Source organism: Oncorhynchus clarkii, chromosome 21 (genome assembly GCF_045791955.1).
Source record: "Oncorhynchus clarkii lewisi isolate Uvic-CL-2024 chromosome 21, UVic_Ocla_1.0, whole genome shotgun sequence".
Lineage (NCBI taxonomy): Eukaryota > Metazoa > Chordata > Actinopteri > Salmoniformes > Salmonidae > Oncorhynchus > Oncorhynchus clarkii.
In genome coordinates this window covers 5,691,436-5,716,749 of record NC_092167.1, presented here as the reverse complement: position 1 = coordinate 5,716,749, position 25,314 = coordinate 5,691,436, and the positions used below count along the sequence as shown (strand labels likewise).

At 45.7% G+C, this 25,314-nt stretch overlaps 1 protein-coding gene across 9 annotated transcripts in view; it reads left to right on the top strand.

Annotated features, from left to right (window-relative positions):
- LOC139378418 (MICOS complex subunit MIC19-like) overlaps positions 1-25,314 on the top strand; it is a 130,874-nt gene that overhangs the window by 38,274 nt on the left and 67,286 nt on the right. For 6 of the 9 annotated variants that reach the window (XR_011628291.1, XM_071120573.1, XM_071120572.1 and 3 more), the window contains exon 6: positions 23,501-23,584. Coding sequence is in view for 8 of the 9 variants with exons in the window: in XM_071120573.1 (XP_070976674.1) it covers positions 23,501-23,584 (84 nt within the window). In the remaining variant the exon portion in view is untranslated. Of the gene's footprint in view, positions 1-22,420; positions 22,436-23,500; positions 23,585-25,314 lie in introns of all 9 variants that reach the window. The other 3 variants (XM_071120571.1, XM_071120569.1, XM_071120567.1) reach the window with 1 other exon arrangement.

Genomic DNA, 25,314 nt, shown 5'->3' with positions numbered 1-25,314 from the left:
TATATAGTATTATCTTAGTATCTGTAATACATCTTGTTCTAATGCTATACCGTACTCCACTGAAACATGAGGACTATATAGTATTATCTTAGTATCTGTAATACATCTTGTTCTAATGATATACCGTACTCCACTGAAACATGAGGACTATATAGTATTATCTTAGTATCTGTAATACATCTTGTTCTAATGCTATACCGTACTCCACTGAAACATGAGGACTATATAGTATTACCTTAGTATCTGTAATACATCTTGTTCTAATGCTATACCGTACTCCACTGAAACATGAGGACTATATAGTATTACCTTAGTATCTGTAATACATCTTGTTCTAATGATATACCGTACTCCACTGAAACATGAGGACTATATAGTATTATCTTAGTATCTGTAATACATCTTGTTCTAATGATATACCGTACTCCACTGAAACATGAGGACTATATAGTATTATCTTAGTATCTGTAAAACATCTTGTTCTAATGCTATACCGTACTCCACTGAAACATGAGGACTATATAGTATTATCTTAGTATCTGTAAAACATCTTGTTCTAATGATATACCGTACTCCACTGAAACATGAGGACTATATAGTATTATCTTAGTATCTGTAAAACATCTTGTTCTAATGCTATACCGTACTCCACTGAAACATGAGGACTATATAGTATTATCTTAGTATCTGTAAAACATCTTGTTCTAATGCTATACCGTACTCCACTGAAACATGAGGACTATATAGTATTATCTTAGTATCTGTAAAACATCTTGTTCTAATGATATACCGTACTCCACTGAAACATGAGGACTATATAGTATTATCTTAGTATCTGTAATACATCTTGTTCTAATGATATACCGTACTCCACTGAAACATGAGGACTATATAGTATTATCTTAGTATCTGTAAAACATCTTGTTCTAATGCTATACCGTACTCCACTGAAACATGAGGACTATATAGTATTATCTTAGTATCTGTAAAACATCTTGTTCTAATGCTATACCGTACTCCACTGAAACATGAGGACTATATAGTATTATCTTAGTATCTGTAAAACATCTTGTTCTAATGATATACCGTACTCCACTGAAACATGAGGACTATATAGTATTATCTTAGTATCTGTAAAACATCTTGTTCTAATGCTATACCGTACTCCACTGAAACATGAGGACTATATAGTATTATCTTAGTATCTGTAAAACATCTTGTTCTAATGCTATACCGTACTCCACTGAAACATGAGGACTATATAGTATTATCTTAGTATCTGTAATACATCTTGTTCTAATGCTATACCGTACTCCACTGAAACATGAGGACTATATAGTATTATCTTAGTATCTGTAAAACATCTTGTTCTAATGCTATACCGTACTCCACTGAAACATGAGGACTATATAGTATTATCTTAGTATCTGTAAAACATCATGTTCTGCTGGGCATCCTAATGATATACCGTACTCCACTGAAACATGAGGACTATATAGTATTATCTTAGTATCTGTAAAACATCTTGTTCTAATGCTATACCGTACTCCACTGAAACATGAGGACTATATAGTATTATCTTAGTATCTGTAATACATCTTGTTCTAATGCTATACCGTACTCCACTGAAACATGAGGACTATATAGTATTATCTTAGTATCTGTAATACATCTTGTTCTAATGCTATACCGTACTCCACTGAAACATGAGGACTATATAGTATTATCTTAGTATCTGTAAAACATCATGTTCTGCTGGGCATCCTAATGATATACCGTACTCCACTGAAACATGAGGACTATATAGTATTATCTTAGTATCTGTAATACATCTTGTTCTAATGCTATACCGTACTCCACTGAAACATGAGGACTATATAGTATTATCTTAGTATCTGTAAAACATCTTGTTCTAATGCTATACCGTACTCCACTGAAACATGAGGACTATATAGTATTATCTTAGTATCTGTAATACATCTTGTTCTAATGATATACCGTACTCCACTGAAACATGAGGACTATATAGTATTATCTTAGTATCTGTAATACATCTTGTTCTAATGCTATACCGTACTCCACTGAAACATGAGGACTATATAGTATTATCTTAGTATCTGTAATACATCTTGTTCTAATGCTATACCGTACTCCACTGAAACATGAGGACTATATAGTATTATCTTAGTATCTGTAATACATCTTGTTCTAATGATATACCGTACTCCACTGAAACATGAGGATTATATAGTGTTATCTTAGTATCTGTAAAACATCTTGTTCTGCTGGGCATCCTAATGCTATACCGTACTCCACTGAAACATGAGGACTATATAGTATTATCTTAGTATCTGTAAAACATCTTGTTCTAATGCTATACCGTACTCCACTGAAACATGAGGACTATATAGTATTATCTTAGTATCTGTAAAACATCTTGTTCTAATGCTATACCGTACTCCACTGAAACATGAGGACTATATAGTATTATCTTAGTATCTGTAAAACATCTTGTTCTAATGCTATACCGTACTCCACTGAAACATGAGGACTATATAGTATTATCTTAGTATCTGTAAAACATCTTGTTCTGCTGGGCATCCTAATGCTATACCGTACTCCACTGAAACATGAGGACTATATAGTATTATCTTAGTATCTGTAAAACATCTTGTTCTAATGCTATACCGTACTCCACTGAAACATGAGGACTATATAGTATTATCTTAGTATCTGTAATACATCTTGTTCTAATGCTATACCGTACTCCACTGAAACATGACCCGTCGGCTACATTTCAACATTTCCCAGTTTTACCACTTTTTAGCTTTTCATCTGCAGATGATATTCCCATTTTGTCTGGATCTTGGAGCTGTGCCCTTCATATAACTTCTGTTGAAACTACTAGCAAATGTCTTGCAGTGCTGTTAATACTCTTCTGAGGACAGGAAGAGGTACAGGAGGTTACAATTTAAATGGCTGCACTGTTAATTGGGCAGTTTAGCAGGAACCAGTCATGTATTTTTGTATTCTAGCTTGAATGCATAGAAATGACACTTCTTTCATATGAAATATTGCTCCCTTCCATCATTGGTTAAACACACACACACACACATCCATATGTGGTAATTGACTAGTCACGACTGGAGCGGTGACATGTTGGGTGTATGAGCATAGCCGTGAACTGAAGTCTATAGAGCCGTCTGACCTGTGTGACCCCTTACACACACACACACACATGCGCAATAAGAGCATTTGCATTAAACGCTAATACAAATGTGTAACAGGACAAATATAAGCACCCGCCAAATGATTGATTATTCTCAGACACACACGAACGAACATACACACACGCGCGCGCTAGCCCCTCAGAGACCTGAGAAATGAGGGGTTTCACTTCCACCATATCATTGTGATGATCACCACTATATGATTAGGTTAAACTGAAATTGATCTTCCTACAGGGCCCTCTTATATTTCACTGTCCCCTTATTTCCTTTATGATGTTGTGTCTGAGAAAGCCACCCTCATTTTAGAGAGTTATGGCTTTATTTGCTGTAAATAGCCCTTGTAAACATATAGCAAGACCAGCGTCATCCCTGCATTGCCTTGACAGCCAACAGATTCTCTCACAACCGGCGCACACACACACACATGCACAACACGCTCCCCGGAGAACGGGCCCTGTTTACAAACCTACGCTATTGATTATATAGCTCATTTCACACGCTCATTGCTGTAATAGAAAAATGAATCATTTTGGGGGGCCGAGACGCCATGGCGTGCCGTGATTCCACCACGCCGCAGGATGAGTGTATCAGGGATCCTTCGCTCGGAACGACGATCCAATCGAAAAAATTTAAAAGTGAGGGAGATGGGGAGGAAGAGTGGGAACTCTATACGCCTTCAGCATCTGTGAAGAGAGCTGTTTTGTTCTTTGTCATCTTTAATTTAATGATTTTTTTGGAGGGAAGGAGGGAGGGATAGGACCAGCCATGTATCTCCATGTAAGTGTCTGTCCTCTCTTGGTGCTGTTAAAATAATGTCCGGATAGCTCAGATCAGTCATATGGACTGTAGCCCTGCCAACAACAAGTTGGCATGTGTTTACAACAACAAGTTGGCATGTGTTTACAACAACAAGTTGTCAGGGCTCCAGTTCTGGGGGCCAACGTGTTCCAAAAGATACTACAATGGAGAACGGAAGCAGGGCGGTAGCTCCACCTCCCTCTCTTTGCGAGTTCTGGGCAAGTCTGTGGGCCAAATGTCCCCTCCCCTTCTGAAATTCGCAAGATGTGAACACCTGTGAAATGGTGATTCGTCCAGATGATCAGTGAGGAAAAACCTGCGCTCTGGGTTAAGGTTCAAGGTGAGACATGACATCTGACAGATGTTAAGTTACCAGTACTGTTACATGCTTCTGTCCACCAGAGAGAACTCTCAGTATACAGCAGTACTGTACTGTAGAACGGGTCACAGCGGCGGCAGTCCCGTAGTACAGGTCACAGCAGCGGCAGTCCTTGTAGTACAGGTCACAGCAGTGGCAGTCCTTGTAGTACAGGTCACAGCAGCCGCAGTCCTTGTAGTACAGGTCACAGCGGCGGCAGTCCTTGTAGTACAGGTCACAGCAGCGGCAGTCCTTGTAGTACAGGTCACACCAGTGGCAGTCCTTGTAGTACAGGTCACAGCAGCGGCAGTCCTTGTAGTACAGGTCACAGCAGCGGCAGTCCTTGTAGTACAGGTCACAGCAGCGGCAGTCCTTGTAGTACAGGTCACAGCAGCGGCAGTCCTTGTAGTACAGGTCACAGCAGCGGCAGTCCTTGTAGTACAGGTCACAGCAGCGGCAGTCCTTGTAGTACAGGTCACAGCAGCGGCAGTCCTTGTAGTACAGGTCACAGCAGCGGCAGTCCTTGTAGTACAGGTCACAGCAGTGGCAGTCCTTGTAGTACAGGTCACAGCAGTGGCAGTCCTTGTAGTACAGGTCACAGCAGTGGCAGTCCTTGTAGTACAGGTCACAGCGGCGGCAGTCCTTGTAGTACAGGTCACAGCAGTGGCAGTCCTTGTAGTACAGGTCACAGCAGCGGCAGTCCTTGTAGTACAGGTCACAGCAGTGGCAGTCCTTGTAGTACAGGTCACACCAGCGGCAGTCCTTGTAGTACAGGTCACAGCGGCGGCAGTCCTTGTAGTACAGGTCACACCGGCGGCAGTCCTTGTAGTACAGGTCACAGCGGTGGCAGTCCTTGTAGTACAGGTCACAGCGGCGGCAGTCCTTGTAATACAGGTCACACCAGCGGCAGTCCTTGTAGTACAGGTCACAGCAGCGGCAGTCCTTGTAGTACAGGTCACAGCGGCGGCAGTCCTTGTAGTACAGGTCACAGCGGCGGCAGTCCTTGTAGTACAGGTCACAGCAGCGGCAGTCCTTGTAGTACAGGTCACAGCGGCGGCAGTCCTTGTAGTACAGGTCACAGCGGCGGCAGTCCTTGTAGTACAGGTCACAGCGGCGGCAGTCCTTGTAGTACAGGTCACAGCGGCGGCAGTCCTTGTAGAACAGGTCACAGCGGCGGCAGTCCTTGTAGTACAGGTCACAGCGGCGGCAGTCCTTGTAGTACAGGTCACAGCGGCGGCAGTCCTTGTAGTACAGGTCACACCGGCGGCAGTCCTTGTAGTACAGGTCACAGCAGCGGCAGTCCTTGTAGTACAGGTCACAGCAGCGGCAGTCCTTGTAGTACAGGTCACAGCAGCGGCAGTCCTTGTAGTACAGGTCACAGCAGCGGCAGTCCTTGTAGTACAGGTCACAGCAGCGGCAGTCCTTGTAGTACAGGTCACAGCAGCGGCAGTCCTTGTAGTACAGGTCACAGCGGCGGCAGTCCTTGTAGTACAGGTCACAGCAGCGGCAGTCCTTGTAGTACAGGTCACAGCAGCGGCAGTCCTTGTAGTACAGGTCACAGCAGCGGCAGTCCTTGTAGTACAGGTCACAGCAGTGGCAGTCCTTGTAGTACAGGTCACAGCAGTGGCAGTCCTTGTAGTACAGGTCACAGCGGCGGCAGTCCTTGTAGTACAGGTCACAGCAGTGGCAGTCCTTGTAGTACAGGTCACAGCAGCGGCAGTCCTTGTAGTACAGGTCACAGCAGCGGCAGTCCTTGTAGTACAGGTCACACCAGCGGCAGTCCTTGTAGTACAGGTCACAGCGGCGGCAGTCCTTGTAGTACAGGTCACACCGGCGGCAGTCCTTGTAGTACAGGTCACAGCGGCGGCAGTCCTTGTAATACAGGTCACACCAGCGGCAGTCCTTGTAGTACAGGTCACAGCAGCGGCAGTCCTTGTAGTACAGGTCACAGCGGCGGCAGTCCTTGTAGTACAGGTCACAGCGGCGGCAGTCCTTGTAGTACAGGTCACAGCAGTGGCAGTCCTTGTAGTACAGGTCACAGCAGTGGCAGTCCTTGTAGTACAGGTCACAGCAGTGGCAGTCCTTGTAGTACAGGTCACAGCAGCGGCAGTCCTTGTAGTACAGGTCACAGCAGCGGCAGTCCTTGTAGTACAGGTCACAGCAGCCGCAGTCCTTGTAGTACAGGTCACAGCGGCGGCAGTCCTTGTAGTACAGGTCACAGCGGCGGCAGTCCTTGTAGTACAGGTCACAGCAGCGGCAGTCCTTGTAGTACAGGTCACAGCAGTGGCAGTCCTTGTAGTACAGGTCACAGCAGCGGCAGTCCTTGTAGTACAGGTCACAGCGGCGGCAGTCCTTGTAGTACAGGTCACAGCAGCCGCAGTCCTTGTAGTACAGGTCACAGCAGCCGCAGTCCTTGTAGTACAGGTCACAGCGGCGGCAGTCCTTGTAGTACAGGTCACAGCAGTGGCAGTCCTTGTAGTACAGGTCACACCAGCGGCAGTCCTTGTAGTACAGGTCACAGCGGCGGCAGTCCTTGTAGTACAGGTCACAGCAGCCGCAGTCCTTGTAGTACAGGTCACAGCAGCCGCAGTCCTTGTAGTACAGGTCACAGCAGCGGCAGTCCTTGTAGTACAGGTCACACCGGCGGCAGTAATACAGAGAGACAGTTTAAAACTATTTTACTGGCTCCAAGGTTAACCCTGGGCCTTTGCTATCTTTTAACACGCTCCCCCCAGGAGACTGGAGCTGGGTGTCCCAGGAGACTGGAGCTGGGTGTCCCAGGAGACTGGAGCTGGGTGTCCCAGGAGACTGGAGCTGGGTGTCCCAGGAGACTGGAGCTGGGTGTTAAAATGAGTGAATGAGTGGGTACATGCAAATTGAGCACACACACACAGATATTTGCACACAGACAACATTATTTTTTACACTTCTGTTTCTGTCTCTCTCTCACACTGGAGTAAAGAGCAGAAGAGGAGGGAAAGTCTGTTCTTTTAGCAGAAAGCGTGTGATGATTTCCCTGTTTGAGAATTCATTTAGAGTTCTGGAGTTTAATAGAATCCGAGGGGTTATCACCGAGTCTGCTCCTATTTTACTCATGTAATTGTTAAGGCTGTCAGTCCTCTCATATGCCCGCTGTTCTTTTCAACTGAAAATGGACTTTTCCCTTTAAAAGACAGCCAAGGCGCCCGCCTTCTTCCCTCATTGTCATTTTTCGGTGTTAACTCTGGGACGGCTGTCTCTCTCTCCTCATTGGCTACGTCCCAATTGGCACCATATTCCCTTTCTAGTGCCCGGCTTTTGTCACAAGTAGTGCAGTATAAAGGGAATAGGGTGTCATTTGGGAATCTACCAGTCTCTCTTCAGCCGCCAAGACACTTCCCCAACTGTCTTTGAAGTAGCACAGTGCTTTAAAATGGGGAAAAAATAAGCAGTTTCATTACAGAAGTATGTTCACTCTGACTTCATGATTGATATTCAGAATAATGTACAGACACTCTGAATAATGTATTTCTCTGTAGACATTTTAAATATGAGGTTGGCATAGATACAAGCTACATTTACACATGGAGCACGTGAAACGCTTTGGTGATGACCCCTAACTGTGTATATGTATCGTTCCAACATGGGTCAATCAGTGTGTCACCTTTACATCGCACGACACGGACACTACGTAACGCGTTTGTAATGGGAAATGTAAAATTGTCGCAAAGGATTTGAAAACGGGCCCTTGGGAGCAGCATGGTTGCTGTACTAAGCCCACGTTGCAGCCTAGATGGTGCTTTCAGAGATGATTTGTGAAGTAATTTGTGAAGTACCACCGCCCTGCACTTAGCAGAGCACATTTATCAAATCAATGCTCTCTGGTCATTGATAAAGCCCAGCTTGATCATTCATGGTGTTCCTATGGAACCACCATTTTACATTCAGCTAGAGCAGTGGTTTTCAACCTGTTATAAACAGTTTTACATTACTTTTCACAATACAAACATCCGTCTGTAATATATTTCATCTGCTACATTCACCGATAACATGAGGTCTAAATTTGACCGCTAAGATGTTTAATGTGAAACAATTCTGCCACTATGTGAATGGTGGTCCTCGAGCTTTTGATGGTGATTTGGGGGTCCCTAGAAAGGACAAGGTTGGGAGCCACTGAGCTAGAGGATCCTGTGCTACATTACCGGATAGAGAAGCTTTAAATGCCTTCTCTATAAGCCCACACCACTGCAAGGCTGCAACCCTTACGCTATTGTGGGATTTGGTTCTTAGCAAGCCTGTCCCTGGATCTACAAAAAGTGCTGCTTTGCTATTATAGCAAGTGTATTTTCTTCCCAATTATAAAGAAACACCTTGGTCTTATTGTTAAATCTTGGGAAGAAAATACTGTGCTACAGCGTTACAGCATATAACCAGAGAGAGGCTGGATTTATTCCATGGAGGAATGTCAGTGAAACTGGTTGTAGGGGGAGTGATTGGAATACTAGGTGATAGAGGATGAAGAGGGGATGGGAATAGGAGAGCAGGTGAATAAGATAGAGGATGAAGAGAAACAGAGTGGAGGAAGAGGAGTGCAGGTGAAGAAGTAAGGACCGGGTATAGAGGCTAGCCTACATAAGCTCTACATAAGTCAGGCTGGAGCGTTAGAAGAAAGCGCTAGTTGTTGTGTTTTCTCTCCTCAGTCTCCTGATTCTACGAGGTATTGATTGGTCTTCTCATCAGGATGCATGTCACGTCGCCACGGCAGCAGGGCCCTATAGAACCCCCGGTACATCACACACAGTGGTAGAGGTGTACTGTGCTCGCATGCTCCCCACGCCATCCTGTAATGGCAACACCGCCATGGCATTAGCCACCAATTACGCGGCCTTCCAGGGGAATTGCCTCGATGGCCATTTAAGCCTGAGTGGACACACACACACGCACACACACAAGGCTGTATAGGCTAGTATCCTGGATGTTCCTGTTTTATTTCTAACATTGATAGCCATATGCCTTGTGACTAAGAATAATTTATGACTATAGAGTTCTGTGATTTGGAGGTTGACTGGATGCTGACTTCCAAACTCAAAGCATTTGTTGTGTTTTTCTTTAGACCTCTGTGCTGCCTGTATCATACGTTCAACCCACAGTATCTCTACGTAGTCCAGTACACAGACTTGAGGATCTGTGTCAGCGCATTATCACACACCTGTACTATTCCCACTAGTCTATACTATTCCCACTAGTCTATACTATTCCCACTAGTCTATACTATTCCCACTAGTCTATACTATTCCCACCAGTCTATACTATTCCCACTAGTCTCTTCAGATCATTTCAATTACCCCCTTCCCCTCTTCTACGACGTTAATAAAGCCCGTTCCCCCTCTTCTACGACGTTAATAAAGCCCGTTCCCCCTCTTCTACGACGTTAATAAAGCCCGTTTCCCCTTCTTCTGCGACGTTAATAAAGCCCGTTTCCCCTTCTTCTGCGACGTTAATAAAGCCCGTTCCCCCTCTTCTACGACGTTAATAAAGCCCGTTCCCCCTCTTCTACGACGTTAATAAAGCCCGTTCCCCCTCTTCTACGACGTTAATAAAGCCCGTTCCCCCTCTTCTACGACGTTAATAAAGCCCGTTCCCCCTCTTCTACGACGTTAATAAAGCCCGTTCCCCCTCTTCTACGACGTTAATAAAGCTCGTTTCCCCTTCTTCTACGACGTTAATAAAGCCCGTTCCCCCTCTACGACGTTAATAAAGCCCGTTCCCCCTCTTCTACGACGTTAATAAAGCCCGTTCCCCCTGCGACGTTAATAAAGCCCGTTCCCCCTGCGACGTTAATAAAGCCCGTTCCCCCTCTTACGACGTTAATAAAGCCCGTTCCCCCTCTTCTACGACGTTAATAAAGCCCGTTCCCCCTCTTCTACGACGTTAATAAAGCCCGTTCCCCCTCTTCTACGACGTTAATAAAGCCCGTTCCCCCTCCGACGTTAATAAAGCCCGTTCCCCCTCCGACGTTAATAAAGCCCGTTCCCCCTCCGACGTTAATAAAGCCCGTTCCCCCCTGCGACGTTAATAAAACCCGTTCCCCCCTGCGACGTTATAAAACCCATTCCTCCTGCTCCTGCATCGTTAATAAGACGTTTCCCCCTGACTTCCCACTTCTCTCTGCTTCCCTTGTGTAACTGTATTCCCCTAAGGCACAGGTGTCAAACTCATTCCACGGAGAGCCGAGTGTCTGCATGTTTTTACTCCTCTCTTGTCTTTGATTGATCTGTTAAGGTCACTGATTAGTTAGGAAGCCCTCTCGCCTGGTTGTCTAGGTCTTTAATTGGACACAAATTTAAAGGAAAAAACTAAAAGCAGCAGATACTCCCCTATGGAAGGAGTTTGACACCCCTGCCGTAAGGTGCTGCCACGGTCATTTAAACTAGGGAGCGCTAAGCATTGTTTATTGTTCTCAGCAGGCAGCAGCCGTATGTACCAGTCCTATAGCTGGGGAACATGCCACTGTGTGAAGGCTCACGTGTGTTCTGCCACTCAGGCGGATGTGTGTGTAAAGGTTGGAGGCAACATGGATAGAAGGGGTTTCATTATAGAAAAAACACTTAAACTGTAGTACAGGCTTCTATAACCGGACGCAATGGAGTGGTCCAAAGGACGTGCGTTTCTTGATGGGATTTTTTTCTCTCGACAGAAATGAATATTTCATAACAAAAGCACTTCAAAACAGTCCCGTTTGTTGTTGTTGATGAGTTACCGGTATGTTATTCAAGTGGAGTATGTTGCAGCCATTTGATGGTTCGTATCTCAGTCCTGAAGGAATGATGGGTTGAGTTCCACACAAAAAACACATCATTATTAATCTCGCTGATTTGAATATGAATAATGCCTGTGTAAGCTTTAAGCAAAGCAGCACAGTACTTCCTGACCAGTAGCAGTGTGAATGTTAGGCTAATCCACTTCAGTCTAGTCTAATCATGCTGTGAATGGTAACCAATGAGGAAGAGAAAAGGACATTGACGTATGACATAGGCCACCAGACACAGTCACAGTCTGCATGTCCGTCCGTGTGTCTGCTCTACAATGAAATCATAGACTTCTCCATCCCTTTTTGCTTTTCAACGATTCTTGCCCTCCGGAGTCGAAAACTCTCAGAACAGCCAATCAATCACGAGCCACACCATTCCAGTCCAGACACAGGCTCAACCCCAAGGCAGACATTTCAATCAAACCCAGAGTCATCCATCTTGAGCTCCACGGTCCACAGTGGCGGATTTGTCAGAGTCCCCCTCAAAAAAGTCCTCCTTTTAAAATATACGCTTAGAGTGTAAAATGGCCGCCCTTTCTTCACTTCCGTAAAGAAGTCGGTGGAATAGCAGCAGGTGTTTGTTTTTTTTCATAAAGCCGTTACCGGTCGCATTGCTGTTTTGTGACGTGAAGAACAAACGGTTGTTGATTTCTAGACTGTTATTTGAAGGCTCCTCTGAACAGAAACAGAATGGACCTCCAAGCCTGTGGATTGTTATCCCATCTCATATGTTGCATCCAATTATACACTCCTGTTGTTTATCTTCCCACTTTAACTGAATGGACCACAATTACTGTTGTCATAGTTATCAGTATCTTATTATCTTGATGATGGCAGTCTGATGATATAATGGCAGTCTGAAGCGGTAGCCAGGTTAAATCTCTGTCTTTGTTTGTCTGCCCTATCAATATAACCAGGCTTTAATGTGAGTTGGCATGAAGTCCTTTCTTTCTAGCTAACAGTGGGGTTTAATGTAACGCTGCTCTCCCTCAGTCTCCCTCAAGCCCATCTTCTCTCTCTGCCAGCGTAAAATCTACCTATGCTCCAGTTAAACTGTCTTCATTTGATGCTCGGCTGGCCTGAAAATGACTTCCGTTAAGCTTACACAACCACCACCCCTCTCCCACTCTTCTCTCTTCCCCTTCCTCTTTCTCTCCTTCCCTCTCTTCCTTAGAAAAAGTGCCGTCTCCAGCAAATGTCCCCTTTGCACAAACGTGTACTTCAAATGCTGTTGCGTTGTACATACAGCCTACTGGGCCCTGCTGATAATGGACCACAATTTAATTTCCCAGGTATTAGAGGAGACTTGCTGGGTTTTGAATTGGATGGACTTGTAGGTGGCATTTGAAAAACAGCCTCCCCTTTTTTCAACAAAATAAAAAGATTCCACCAGGGAGCAAGAGAAATCCATGAAGCGAATCCACCTCAGTGTCTTTAGTTTGGAGTCAGATAAACAGGGGAAGAATCCACCTCTGTGTCTTTTTAGTTTGGAGTCAGATAAACAGGGGAAGAATCCTCCTCCGTGTCTTTAGTTTGGAGTCAGATAAACAGGGGAAGAATCCTCCTCCGTGTCTTTAGTTTGGAGTCAGATAAACAGGGGAAGAATCCTCCTCCGTGTCTTTAGTTTGGAGTCAGATAAACAGGGGAAGAATCCTCCTCCGTGTCTTTAGTTTGGAGTCAGATAAACAGGGGAAGAATCCTCCTCCGTGTCTTTAGTTTGGAGTCAGATAAACAGGGGAAGAATCCTCCTCCGTGTCTTTAGTTTGGAGTCAGATAAACAGGGGAAGAATCCTCCTCCGTGTCTTTAGTTTGGAGTCAGATAAACAGGGGAAGAATCCTCCTCCGTGTCTTTAGTTTGGAGTCAGATAAACAGGGGAAGAATCCAGCTCCGTGTCTTTAGTTTGGAGTCAGATAAACAGGGGAAGAATCCTCCTCCGTGTCTCTTTAGTTTGGAGTCAGATAAACAGGGGAAGAAATCGACCTCCGTTCCGTGTCTTTAGTTTGGAGTCAGATAAACAGGGGAAGAATCCTCCTCCGTGTCTTTAGTTTGGAGTCAGATAAACAGGGGAAGAATCCTCCTCCGTGTCTTTAGTTTGGAGTCAGATAAACAGGGGAAGAATCCTCCTCCGTGTCTTTAGTTTGGAGTCAGATAAACAGGGGAAGAATCCAGCTCCGTGTCTTTAGTTTGGAGTCAGATAAACAGGGGAAGAATCCTCTTCCGTGTCTTTAGTTTGGAGTCAGATAAACAGGGGAAGAATCCTCCTCCGTGTCTTTAGTTTGGAGTCAGATAAACAGGGGAAGAATCCTCCTCCGTGTCTTTAGTTTGGAGTCAGATAAACAGGGGAAGAATCCTCCTCCGTGTCTTTAGTTTGGAGTCAGATAAACAGGGGAAGAATCCTCCTCCGTGTCTTTAGTTTGGAGTCAGATAAACAGGGGAAGAATCCTCCTCCGTGTCTTTAGTTTGGAGTCAGATAAACAGGGGAAGAATCCTCCTCCGTGTCTTTAGTTTGGAGTCAGATAAACAGGGGAAGAAGACTACTACTACATGGTTTAATACGAGAGGCAAGTCTGCTCGGCATCCAATAGAATATAGTCTGTCTTGTGACAGACTGTCACCATAAATGGAAAGGGGTGTGCTATATTTGGTTCTATGCTAGTTAGTTCTGTGTCCCTAGATGAGAATATATGTCTCTTTCAGAAACCTCTTCAACTGAATATTCCTTAACCTTGTGAGCTATGGTGGAGCATATGTAACATCTGGAGTTAGGTTTAGTCAGTCATGTTAGCAGTGTGTCCTTGGTTTTAGGGGTCAGTCATGTTAGCAGTGTGTCCTTGGCTTTAGGGGTCAGTCATGTTAGCAGTGTGTCCTTGGCTTTAGGGGTCAGTCATGTTAGCAGTGTGTCCTTGGCTTTAGGGGTCAGTCATGTTAGCAGTGTGTCCTTGGCTTTAGGGGTCAGTCATGTTAGCAGTGTGTCCTTGGTTTTCGCTGTCAGTCATGTTAGCAGTGTGTCCTTGGCTTTAGGGGTCAGTCATGTTAGCAGTGTGTCCTTGGTTTTTGCTGTCAGTCATGTTAGCAGTGTGTCCTTGGTTTTTGCTGTCAGTCATGTTAGCAGTGTGTCCTTGGTTTTCGCTGTCAGTCATGTTAGCAGTGTGTCCTTGGTTTTCGCTGTCAGTCATGTTAGCAGTGTGTCCTTGGCTTTAGGGGTCAGTCATGTTAGCAGTGTGTCCTTGGCTTTAGGGGTCAGTCATGTTAGCAGTGTGTCCTTGGTTTTAGGGGTCAGTCATGTTAGCCGTGTGTCCTTGGTTTTCGCTGTCAGTCATGTTAGCAGTGTGTCTTTGGTTTTCGCTGTCAGTCATGTTAGCAGTGTGTCCTTGGTTTTCGCTGTCAGTCATGTTAGCAGTGTGTCCTTGGCTTTAGGGGTCAGTCATGCTAGCAGTGCGTCCTTGGCTTTAGGGGTCAGTCATGTTAGCAGTGTGTCCTTGGTTTTAGGGGTCAGTCATGTTAGCAGTGTGTCCTTGGTTTTCGCTGTCAGTCATGTTAGCAGTGTGTTCTTGGCTTTAGGGGTCAGTCATGTTAACCGTGTGTCCTTGGCTTTAGGGGTCAGTCATGTTAGCAGTGTGTCCTTCAGAAGCCAGTCAGTCTGTCTCATTCCCCTGCCACTGGAGGTGCTGCTCATCTGCAAACCTGCCTCTCTTTATCTGGGGGACTCACAAGGGCTTTATGTGTTGGAGTCCGAAAGTGTGTGTGTGTGTGTGTGTGGTAGCGCTAATAGGCAACTGACATCCAATCAAAGGATATGAATCCCTGCTGTGTGTGTGCCACATTCTCTCTCTGGGAGTGCCTGTTGACTAGCCATTACTTACTGCTCACTCTGCCCTGGTCCATCCAGACATCCAGACTGTGATGCCCACACACAGTGCCAATGTGTCAGCGCCAGTATTTGGTCAGACAGAGGTCAGACCTAATTGGCAGGACCTGTGGCTGGCACGGGCAGTGGCGGGCGCGGTTGCCTCACCCCAGCAGCTAATTGGCATGGCTGGCTGCCAGAAGCGGGCAGCTGATCTATGGCTGGCTTGGATTGATGGATGAATGCAGGTGTCAGGAAAGCTGCTTTCTGACAGAGTGCTTGTAAAGTCAATTTCCAGCCTCGGAAGCAACGGGCGGCTGCGGTGCGGGTGATGTTGGAGTGTTTTTGAAACGCTAGTTATTGTACAAGTTTCTGAAGCTGAGATGGAATCAGAATCAGCCTTGCTCAAGAGGGATCTGGAAACAGATGGTGTATGAATATTTTTCCTCACCTTTTTGTTTTGTCATACGTTGTCTTTTTTTTATAGTTTTACATTAGAAGAATCTAAAATTCTCTTGGCAGAGTAATGGCACAGAGTAACAGCATGGTTATTAAACTGCTCTGATAATTGCTGCAAGCCCCATGAGACATTGCCCACCGCTTCTTAATTGTCGAGCTGTTGAGTGTCCGAAGGTCAGGGAAGCAAGCAGGAGTGAGAAGTCTAGTGGGCCAGATGGGTCACTGTTCTGTTAGTGTTAAGTGTGTGTGTATTGCGCAGTGAGCTCCCTCGTACACCCAGGCGACCAACGTTCACTCCGCACTCTCCGGGCTTGTTTGTTAGCTTGTTTTTTTCCTTCTCTCTTCTCCCTCATGGTTTAACTGCAGGATAAATCATATTAATGAGTCTGTTTTGGAAGTGAACAGTTGGTCTAGCTAATGACACTAGATCTTTTTAAGGGGAGAGAGTTGTGTGGAGGTTGCAGGGTGTACACCAGAGGTATTGGAACCATATGGAGAGGGTGAAGAAGTGCTGAGGTATTGAGTGATGGATGGGAGAAGAATGGACAGATGTAGAAGGGAGGGAAACCAGAGGAGGTGAGTAAGTAACGTGGATGAACACACAGCAAGCGAGTAAGAAGAAAGTGGAGGTCTATTGAAGAGGTCAGCCAGCCAGTGGAGGTCTATTGAAGTGGTCAGCCAGCCAGTGGAGGTCTATTGAAGCAGTCAGCCAGCCAGTGGAGGTCTATTGAAGCAGTCAGTATGGTGATTTTTCAGTAGCATATTGTGAAATAATGATGTAATGAAACAGAATCATTAAAAGCTTTAAAGGAACCTGTAACCACACCTGTATAGCATAAAAAAAGCCAATATACAAAAGAAATAGACACCCATTGTAATCCAGATGCATGCCTGGATAAGAAATGTCATAATCAAAAAATGAATGTACTTACGACTATAGCCTGGTGGGTGCTGATATAATCTATATAATGAATTTACTTGTGACTGCAGCCTGGTAGAGGCCCCTATAATTTTTAAAACCAAACTGTCAGTTGCGCCACAAATATAATTGGTTCAGTGATTTGTTGAGGCGGGAAAAAGCCTGCCTCAAAGAAGAATTTAGGGTGTGGGAACAATAGTGGCGCGAAGCAAAAAATAATTGATCATTAACATAAAGAGGAGTAACTATGTGATTTAAGGATGAAAACTGTATAAAAGGAGTGTGCCGAGGCTGGGAAGACAGTTGATCCATGGACCAGCTCGGCTTGTTACTTTGTAATAAAGTCTCTTTTGAATTCACAAGTTCCGGTATCTGAGAAATATTATTGGACCAATATTTCTACGACATCAGCCAGCGGAGGTCTGTTGTAGGGGCCGGCCAGCCAGTGGAGGTCTATTGAAGCAGTCAGCCAGCCAGCGGAGGTCTGTTGTAGGGGCCGGCCGGCCAGCGGAGGTCTGTTGTAGGGGCCGGCCGGCCGGCCAGCGGAGGTCTGTTGTAGGGGCCGGCCGGCCAGCGGAGGTCTGTTGTCGCGGCCGCCCGGCCGGCTGCTTCATCGGCAGCACCAGTGTGAGGTCCCAATGTCACCAGCACATTCTCCACATCCATCTCTTTTGCCATTTGCTTTTCTCTTTCTCTCTTTTTTTCTTTCTCTGTCAACTCCTTCCATTGTCTTCCCTCCCTGCATCACTTTGACCCTCTCCGGATTGTTTTCCCCTCTTTCTTTCTGTTGTTCCCAGTCCCCCAGGGGAGTCTGTCCTCTGAAGGCAGTAAACCTGTTCCTTCACGTCACACAGTGTGTCCTCTACACTCAGGTCAAGGCCTGCGTCCCAAATGGCACCCTATTCCCTACATTTTCCACGAGGGCTCAGGTCCAAAGTAGTGTACTTTTTAGTGGATGTGCTGCCATTTGAGACGTAACCGGGGAGTTTTCTGCCTCCCACCACTCTGTATCCCTCGTGTCTTTTTCTCCCCATTGTTGTGGATGGCTCCATAGAGCCCTGGCTCTAGTTTGGTCTTTGTGTGGTTGTTGTCCACACTTCAGGACCATGGAGGTAATGAACGACCAGGGCCTCCTCAGACACTAGCGCCTGCTGAAAGTGACAGATGGGTAGGATCCTCCTGAGGTTCTCTCCCCCCCCCCCCCCCCCCTTCCACAAGCCCCAGGGGAGCCGAGACGGAGATGAAGGCAACTCAAACGCAGGATTATCAATCAGCCAGGATTATCAATCAGCCAGGATTATCAATCAGCCAGGATTATCAATCAGTCAGGATTATCAATCAGTCGGTTTACAACACGAGCTGCTGATCAGCTAATGAATCAATGTAATATTGATCATTTTACCAAGCATGAGCAGTTCAGTGATATTCCTTAAATGATTCCAAATGGATGTAAATGAATTGAGTCATGTTCCTAACTAGCCTAGACGTTTTAGTGGAATGTTTTAGTTATGGTGTTCAGTAGGAACACGGCACCTTGCTGAAAAGCAGTCCTCTATCAATACCAAGGCACATATTTCTCTTTAAAAATGTCTTTATTTTTACTAGTTTTTTGCATTGTGGAATAATAGTGAAGACATCAACACTATCAAATAACACTAATAGTGTTAAAAAATAAGTGTTAAACAAATCCAAATATATTTGAATACTTCAAAGTAGCCACCCTTTGCCTTGACAGCTTTGTCTTAAAAGTAAAGACAAACCGTTGAGAGTGTGTCCAGACTGTTGTCTGTTACTGTGTGTCAAACACATTCCATTTGCTCCATTGCTATCTTTTATTATGATCTGTTCTCCCCTCCGCAGCCTCCTGTGGTCTGTATTGATCTTAATGTCACATAGACACTAGGGGCAGCAGGGTCTAGGTGAGAGACCAGGGGTGGGGGGGTAACATCTTTCTATCAGCCCCCATCAGTGATTTAAGGACAGCTGCTGTAGACCAGGCCTAATGTGAGCTCTACTCACAGCCATTGAGCTAGTGACTTATGAGTGATGAGCATCTTTAAACAAGCACACACACAAAAGCACACACGCCCTCTGTCCTGCCCAGGTCTGCCCTTTGACCTCCAGAGGCATCCTTATCCATTACTCACTGCTCCAGACAGATACACACGGTGGGACAGACACTTAGGCCTGTGGGTTTCTGCCACACCTCGATGACGTTAAAGTGTGTGTGTGTGTGCGCGCCTGGCATCCGTGGCGTGCTTGCATATATCGAGAAATGAATTAAATGTAACTCTCCTTTGTGTGTGTGTGTGTGTGTGTGTGTGTGAGGGGAAAAGGGAGTTTCCGTTGATTACAGGCCATCGTATATCTGCCATCATTATAGGTGTCCTATATAACCTGTCCTAGAGAGAGTAATAGCTGGCGATGAACTTCACTGCTCCTCTGTAGAACTCTGCCTCTTAAGTCTAATTAGCAAGGTGGTAGAATGACTAGTGGGGAGAGCCAATGGACTCCTAACAGAAGGGCTGCTCTCTCCTGATGTTTAAGAGCCACTCAGTGTAATATGTTGCTGTAATGCTGCCAGTAAGAGAGACATCGTATCCTCTGCCATCATTTTGATTTGATCTGTGGACGATACCATTAAAGATAGTGGTGGGTGATGTGGCGTATTGGGTTTAGGAGGTGGTTTGTGTGTGTGTGGGTGGTTGGGTGGATTTATGTCTAGTGAATGGTGTGTGGGAAGTGTGTGTGTGTATGCATGTCTGTGCATGGTGAATGAAGTGTGTGTGTGGTAGTGAAGTTGTTTGCCGGCACTGCTTGCTTGTTATTGATTGACTCGTCTTCAATATTCACCTCGTCCAAATTTGACAACTCAAATTCACCTCTCTTTCTGCCATGTTCATCCATATTCATTGACCTGCACTGGACACCCTCTCTCTCTCTCTCCCTTAATCTATCTCTGTCCCTCTCCTCCCTCCCTCACTTCCCTCACACCACCTCTGTTCCTCAGCCATTTGACACTAGCCAGCGGTCACATTGGCCTGACCCCTGACCCTTTGCCTGCTGGAGCGGACAGTGCACCGCATCAGAATGAGTTTGTCACCTGGCCCTGTCAAGCAGCTCTGTGATGTATGGGCCCCACCGTGCAACTCTGACCTGTGTGTTGTACCGGTCATTTAGATGTGCTGCCTGAGTGAGAGAGCATTGATTATGATGTAGTGAGGGATGGGGCCAGTCATAGACAGGCTCAGGTTGGGTCAAAGACGGAGAGAAGGTTGTGGAAGAAGTGGTTCCATTTTAGTGTGCTTTGTTTGCAATGCCATCATATTCAAGGATGTCGGCAAAGCGATATGTTAATTAGTTCTGTAATTGTAGCTAAACCGAGTGAGTTATCTTTCAGGGTGTGCAAAAGTTGGGAGAGCGTATGAATCCTGACTAGAAATTGTGTGTGCATGCTTATGAGGTAATGCAGTTCTCCATCATCACGTTCCCCAACACTCTGAGCTCTCTCAATGCTGCAGTTATTTCTATTCCTGCTCTTTACCTTCCTTTAGAAGTCTTTAAAGAGTGAGGGAGTTGGAATGAAAGTCGGCTCCTGACACAGCACATTGTGCTTGTGTCACACACACACACACACACACACACACACACACACACACACACACTGTTTGCATTTTTGCTTCCTTCACACAGCAGCCAAACTGCAGCACTATGCTAATTAAAAAACATGGCTGCCGCTTATTTATTTGCCGGCAGCTAATTGATATTCAGCGAGACGTTCAGCCCCCTAAACGATGTGTTTAATCTGACGATAGGGTCTCTAAGGCCTGCTCTGTCAGCCAGATGCAGACAGTATGAGAAAAGTTTGTGTAACTACAGTACTTCTACTTTGGTGTAATGTCCAGGGCTGGTTTCCCAAACGCATCGTAGCACCTAGATCACCTTTCATCCATTTAGATTAGTAATTAAGAGGATCTTAGTGCTACGAGGCTTTTGGGAAACCAGCCCTGGACATGGTCCCAAACATGAGAGGATTTGTCTATTTTATTGCCTCTTGGTCTTTACTTTTCTCTCTCTTTATTTCTTTCTCTCTCTTGCTCTCTTTGTTCTCACAACTTCCTCTCTTTCTCTGTCCCTCCTGAGGGCCACATGTCAGAGGAACGGTGGCCAGCCTGACTGCTCACTATGAGGGCCACATGTCAGAGGAACGGTGGCCAGCCTGACTGCTCGCTATGAGGGCCACATGTCAGAGGAACGGTGGCCAGCCTGACTGCTCGCTATGAGGGCCACATGTCAGAGGAACGGTGGCCAGCCTGACGGCTCACTATGAGGGCCACATATCAGAGGAATGTTGGCCAGCCTGACGGCTCACTATGAGGGCCAGCCTGACGGCTCACTGAGGGCCACATGTCAGAGGAACGGTGGCCAGCCTGACGGCTCACTATGATAAATCACCTTTTATCCACCCTTTTCATTCTCTCTTCCCTTTTTCAAGTTCGCTTCCCTTTTCTTTCTTTCTCCACTTTCACCCCCCCCCCCCTCTCTTCCCCCTACAGCCTCTTCATTAGGGGAACAAAAGTGGATTGGTGGTCATGGAAGGCTGTCCCATTGTTTGGGCTTTAGTATGATTAGATTATCTTTAGGGCCACTGAATGGGGTTAATCAGTGGGAAGAAATCCTGACAGCGTGCAGTGTGTGTGTGTGTGTGTGTGTGTGTGTGTGTGTGTGTGTTGTCTGAGTTAGACCATATGAACTACTGTAGTCCAAAGAGAAACTCTTAACACCTGCTACAGGATCAGACACACCGAGAAGAAAAACAAAATCCCTGGACACATTTGTGTCACTGCCTCCCTTTTTTAATGTCCCTTTAGTTTCCCTTTTACTACACAGTTCTGTCTCCCCACTCTGTGAGTACAGCTGCTCTGCTGTGTGTATGTTTGGGATCAGTGTGTGTGTTGACGTGTCTGAGCCATGTTTGTGTCTGGGCGTGTGTTTCTTTTGTCTTTCTCCATCTGTAATCATGGTGATACAAAGTCCTACCCGCCCCTCTCAGAGATGTTCTGTTTCAAGCTTGATTGAGCTGTGGAAGGGAGACAGATTTTTGGCACACAGGGTCACCGTTTGGGCTGCCCAGTACACTATTAGATTTCATGGAGCCCGTCTTCTAACAGTCACGCATAGCACAGCTCAAGTCAATTTAGTTCAGTCTTTCTGTCAGTCAATTTAGTTCAGTTCAGTTAGTCCGTATGTCTTTCAATGTGTACATAGATGTAGGATCTTAATTGAATCACTATTTTGTTGCTGAGAATTTGCAGGAAATGCAGATGAGTTTCGTGATTTCCATAAATTAAAGATGCTCTATGCAGAAATTGTTCCGCCATTTCCTGGTGTCTAAAATTCTCATAGTACGTCCAAGTTCAGTTTATGTGACAAAACGAGCAAGTATAGTATACAGGCCTCAAACTCAGCTCTGGAAGTCAGTTCCATTGCATGTTTTAATGTTTCCCTCTAATCAGGGACTGATGTTAGACCTGGGACACCAGTAGTGTGGAGTTAGTGACCAGATAGAATAGAAAACCAGCAGGCTCCAACTCTCCTAGGGTGAAATGAATACCCCTGGTGAAGACAGGAACAGTTACTTATTGCAGCTTTAACGGAAAACCCACACTAACACACGGTTATATTAACAGTATTGCACTTTTCATGTAGCCTACTTTTGTCCAGCTAATAGCCTAACCACCAATCCAGCAACGTTATGGACTAAACGTTCACAGGGATTATTTTAGCTGTGACTATAGATCAAATGAAGATCCTACATCTATGTGTGAAAGATGGAGAGCGAGTGAGTAAACATGAGTTTGTTTGCTCAAGCATAAAGCGTTGTGGCGGTCAGTCACTCCCAGCGTTTGAATACTTAACCAGTTGAAATGTCATTTTGAAGATGTTCAACGTTTTATCAGCACTCTGCTCTGTCTTTCTCTCTTCCTCTCGTTCTCTTTAAATGCTTTCTGTCTTCAGGAGATTACACGGAAGGTAAGACTGGAGCGCTGAGCTCCCCATCTCTTGCTCTTTTTCTCTCTCTCGCTCTCTCTCTCACCCCATCTCTCTCTCTCGCACCCCATCTCTCTCTCTCTCTCGCACCCCATCTCTCTCTCTCTCTCTCTCGCACCCCATCTCTCTCTCTCTCTCTCTCGCACCCCATCTCTCTCTCTCTCTCGCACCCCATCTCTCTCTCTCTCCCCATCTCTCTCTCTCTCGCTCTCTCTCTTGCACCCCATCTCTCTCTCTCTCACCCCATCTCTCTCTCTCTCTCACCCCATCTCTCTCTCTCTCTCACCCCATCTCTCTCTCTCGCACCCCATCTCTCTCTCTCTCTCTCGCACCCCATTTCTCTCTCTCTCTCTCTCTCTCTTATATTTATATATATATTCCTCTGGCAGTTTAGTGTATAGGGCCTTGTGTAGGCTCTGAAGTTGATTTCCTCAGAGCTGACAGTCTTGTATCATAGGGGAGATCAGCTGGAGTCAGATGGGTGTTTATTGAAGGTCACTGTAGAAAAGAGCAGTACTGGTATCACAGGGTCATAAATAAAGAGAGCAGGCCTTCCATTGTCCTGGTCTGATGCTATCTCCCCTGTCAGACTGCAGTGTGGCTACACACACACACACACGCGCGCACACATTTCTGCAGATACACACATTTCTGCAGATACACACACATTTCTGCAGATACACACACACACACACACGCATTTCTGCAGATGCACATACACACACACCGATGTCCTTGAAAGTAGCAGAAGGCAATGAGTGAGAGGGCTGTCTCTTGGCATCCCCCATCACTTCCAAATAACCCATGCCCCAATACCCCACGTCCACATCCACTCATGGCTCTGGTAATGGAAAGTGTGTTGTCCATTTTTGTGTTCTCTATCCCCTGTAACTGCTGTTGACTGAGTTATCCCGAGTGTGTCCTGTGTCTCTTCTGTGTCCATGGTTGACTGAATGCTCTAGTAATGTCTCCTCTCTTCTCTCCTCCTCTCTCCTCTCTCCTCTGATCTCTCTTCTCTCCCCTCTCCTCTCTCTTTCGTGTGTGTAGGCCAAGCAGCTGGAGCTCAGAGACCAGGAACTGAAGAAACAGGATGCCTTCTACAGGGAACAGGTTGCCAGGCTGGAGGACAGGGTAAGGGAACACTATCAACCAGCATACTACTTAGTACACTACACAGCATCCAGTAGTGCTCTATACAGCCCACTACACAGCACATTATCCAGTAGTGCTCTATACAGCCCACTACACAGCACATTATCCAGTAGTGCTCTATACAGCCCACTACACAGCACATTATCCAGTAGTGCTCTATACAGCCCACTACACAGCACATTATCCAGTAGTGCTCTATACAGCCCACTACACAGCACATTATCCAGTAGTGCTCTATACAGCCCACTACACAGCACATTATCCAGTAGTGCTCTATACAGCCCACTACACAGCACATTATCCAGTAGTGCTCTATACAGCCCACTACACAGCACATTATATCTCATCAGCATACACCCTACTTAAAACAGCTTGTTTCACTCCACTCAGCCTTACACTGTAACACACTACACCATACGGAGTCTGCATCACACCTCACACCATCTCTGCTGCCTGAGGGAACTTTTGATAGAGAAACAGTTTTCTCTGCAGCTTTGCATCCTCGCTCGCTCCCTCCCTCCCTCCCTCCCTCCCTCCCTCCCTCCCTCCCTCCCTCCCTCCCTCCCTCCCTCCCCCCTCTCGCTCTACACCATAAGCCCCTACGGTGTTATCAGACTAAAGATGAGGGGAAACATCTTAACACTTTCTCTCCCTTTTTCTCTGCCACTGCTGTCAAACTGGCCTTGGTATCCATCCTCCAAGTGGAAACCTCACGCTGCTGCCAGTGTGATCTCTTGCACTCTTTTTTCCCCTCCTGCTAAAGATGAGAGGTCAAATCACACACACAGAGAGAGAGAGAGAGACACACCGTACACACAGTGTGAGACCTGGCCTGTACAGACAGACCATGCTGCTGTTCTCAGTCAGATATGTCCCTAGGGAGGGTACGAGGGGTCAAATACCTTGTTTAGTCCACTTAAACTGACACCCCCAAGCTGTTTCCCAATGTGTTGTCCCCTCTAGATAGGGAGGGGAGGTTTAATACTTTGCTTTGTAGAAGTTTGTCCCCTAAAATCTATCTGACAATTAGTCTTCACACGTTTCCCAGTTGGGTTAGTGTCTTTAATGAAGGGAATAGGGGTCCAACCGGTTTGGCTCCTTCTGTACAATGTCATAGTGGAATAAGTCAGATATGCACTCTAATGAATAAGAAAGCCCACACATACACACACACAATCTGCATCGTAGTGGTGGGAACAGGGGTCAAACACTTTGTCTGCTAAAAGATTTGTCTCCCTACCGACAAGCTCACTCAACTCCGTAAGACATCTCTTCAAGCTGGGAAAGAATAGAGCAACAATTTGGATGTACCAACACCTTCACAGCAGCCAAAGACGACCCTAAAGGAGTTGGTGGTCAAACTATTAGTTTACCAAATGCTAGAGCCAGGTGTTGTTCCTGGTCCTATGGACAGTTGGGACAGTTGACAGTTACTTGGAGTATGGTAGTGTCTCTGTGAAGTCGTGAAGTGGAGAGGTCTTCTTTAATGACGCTTGACTAGTCTGGTCATCAATAAATCATTAAAGAAGAATAGCAGATCAATATCAACACTGTTTTCACCTGCAACCTCTCTCCCTTGGAAATACTATAGTAACAGAATAATAAACCACTAGTTAGACATACTATAGTAACAGAATAATAAACCACTAGTTAGACATACTGTAGTAGCAGAATAATAAACCACTAGTTAGACATACTATAGTAACAGA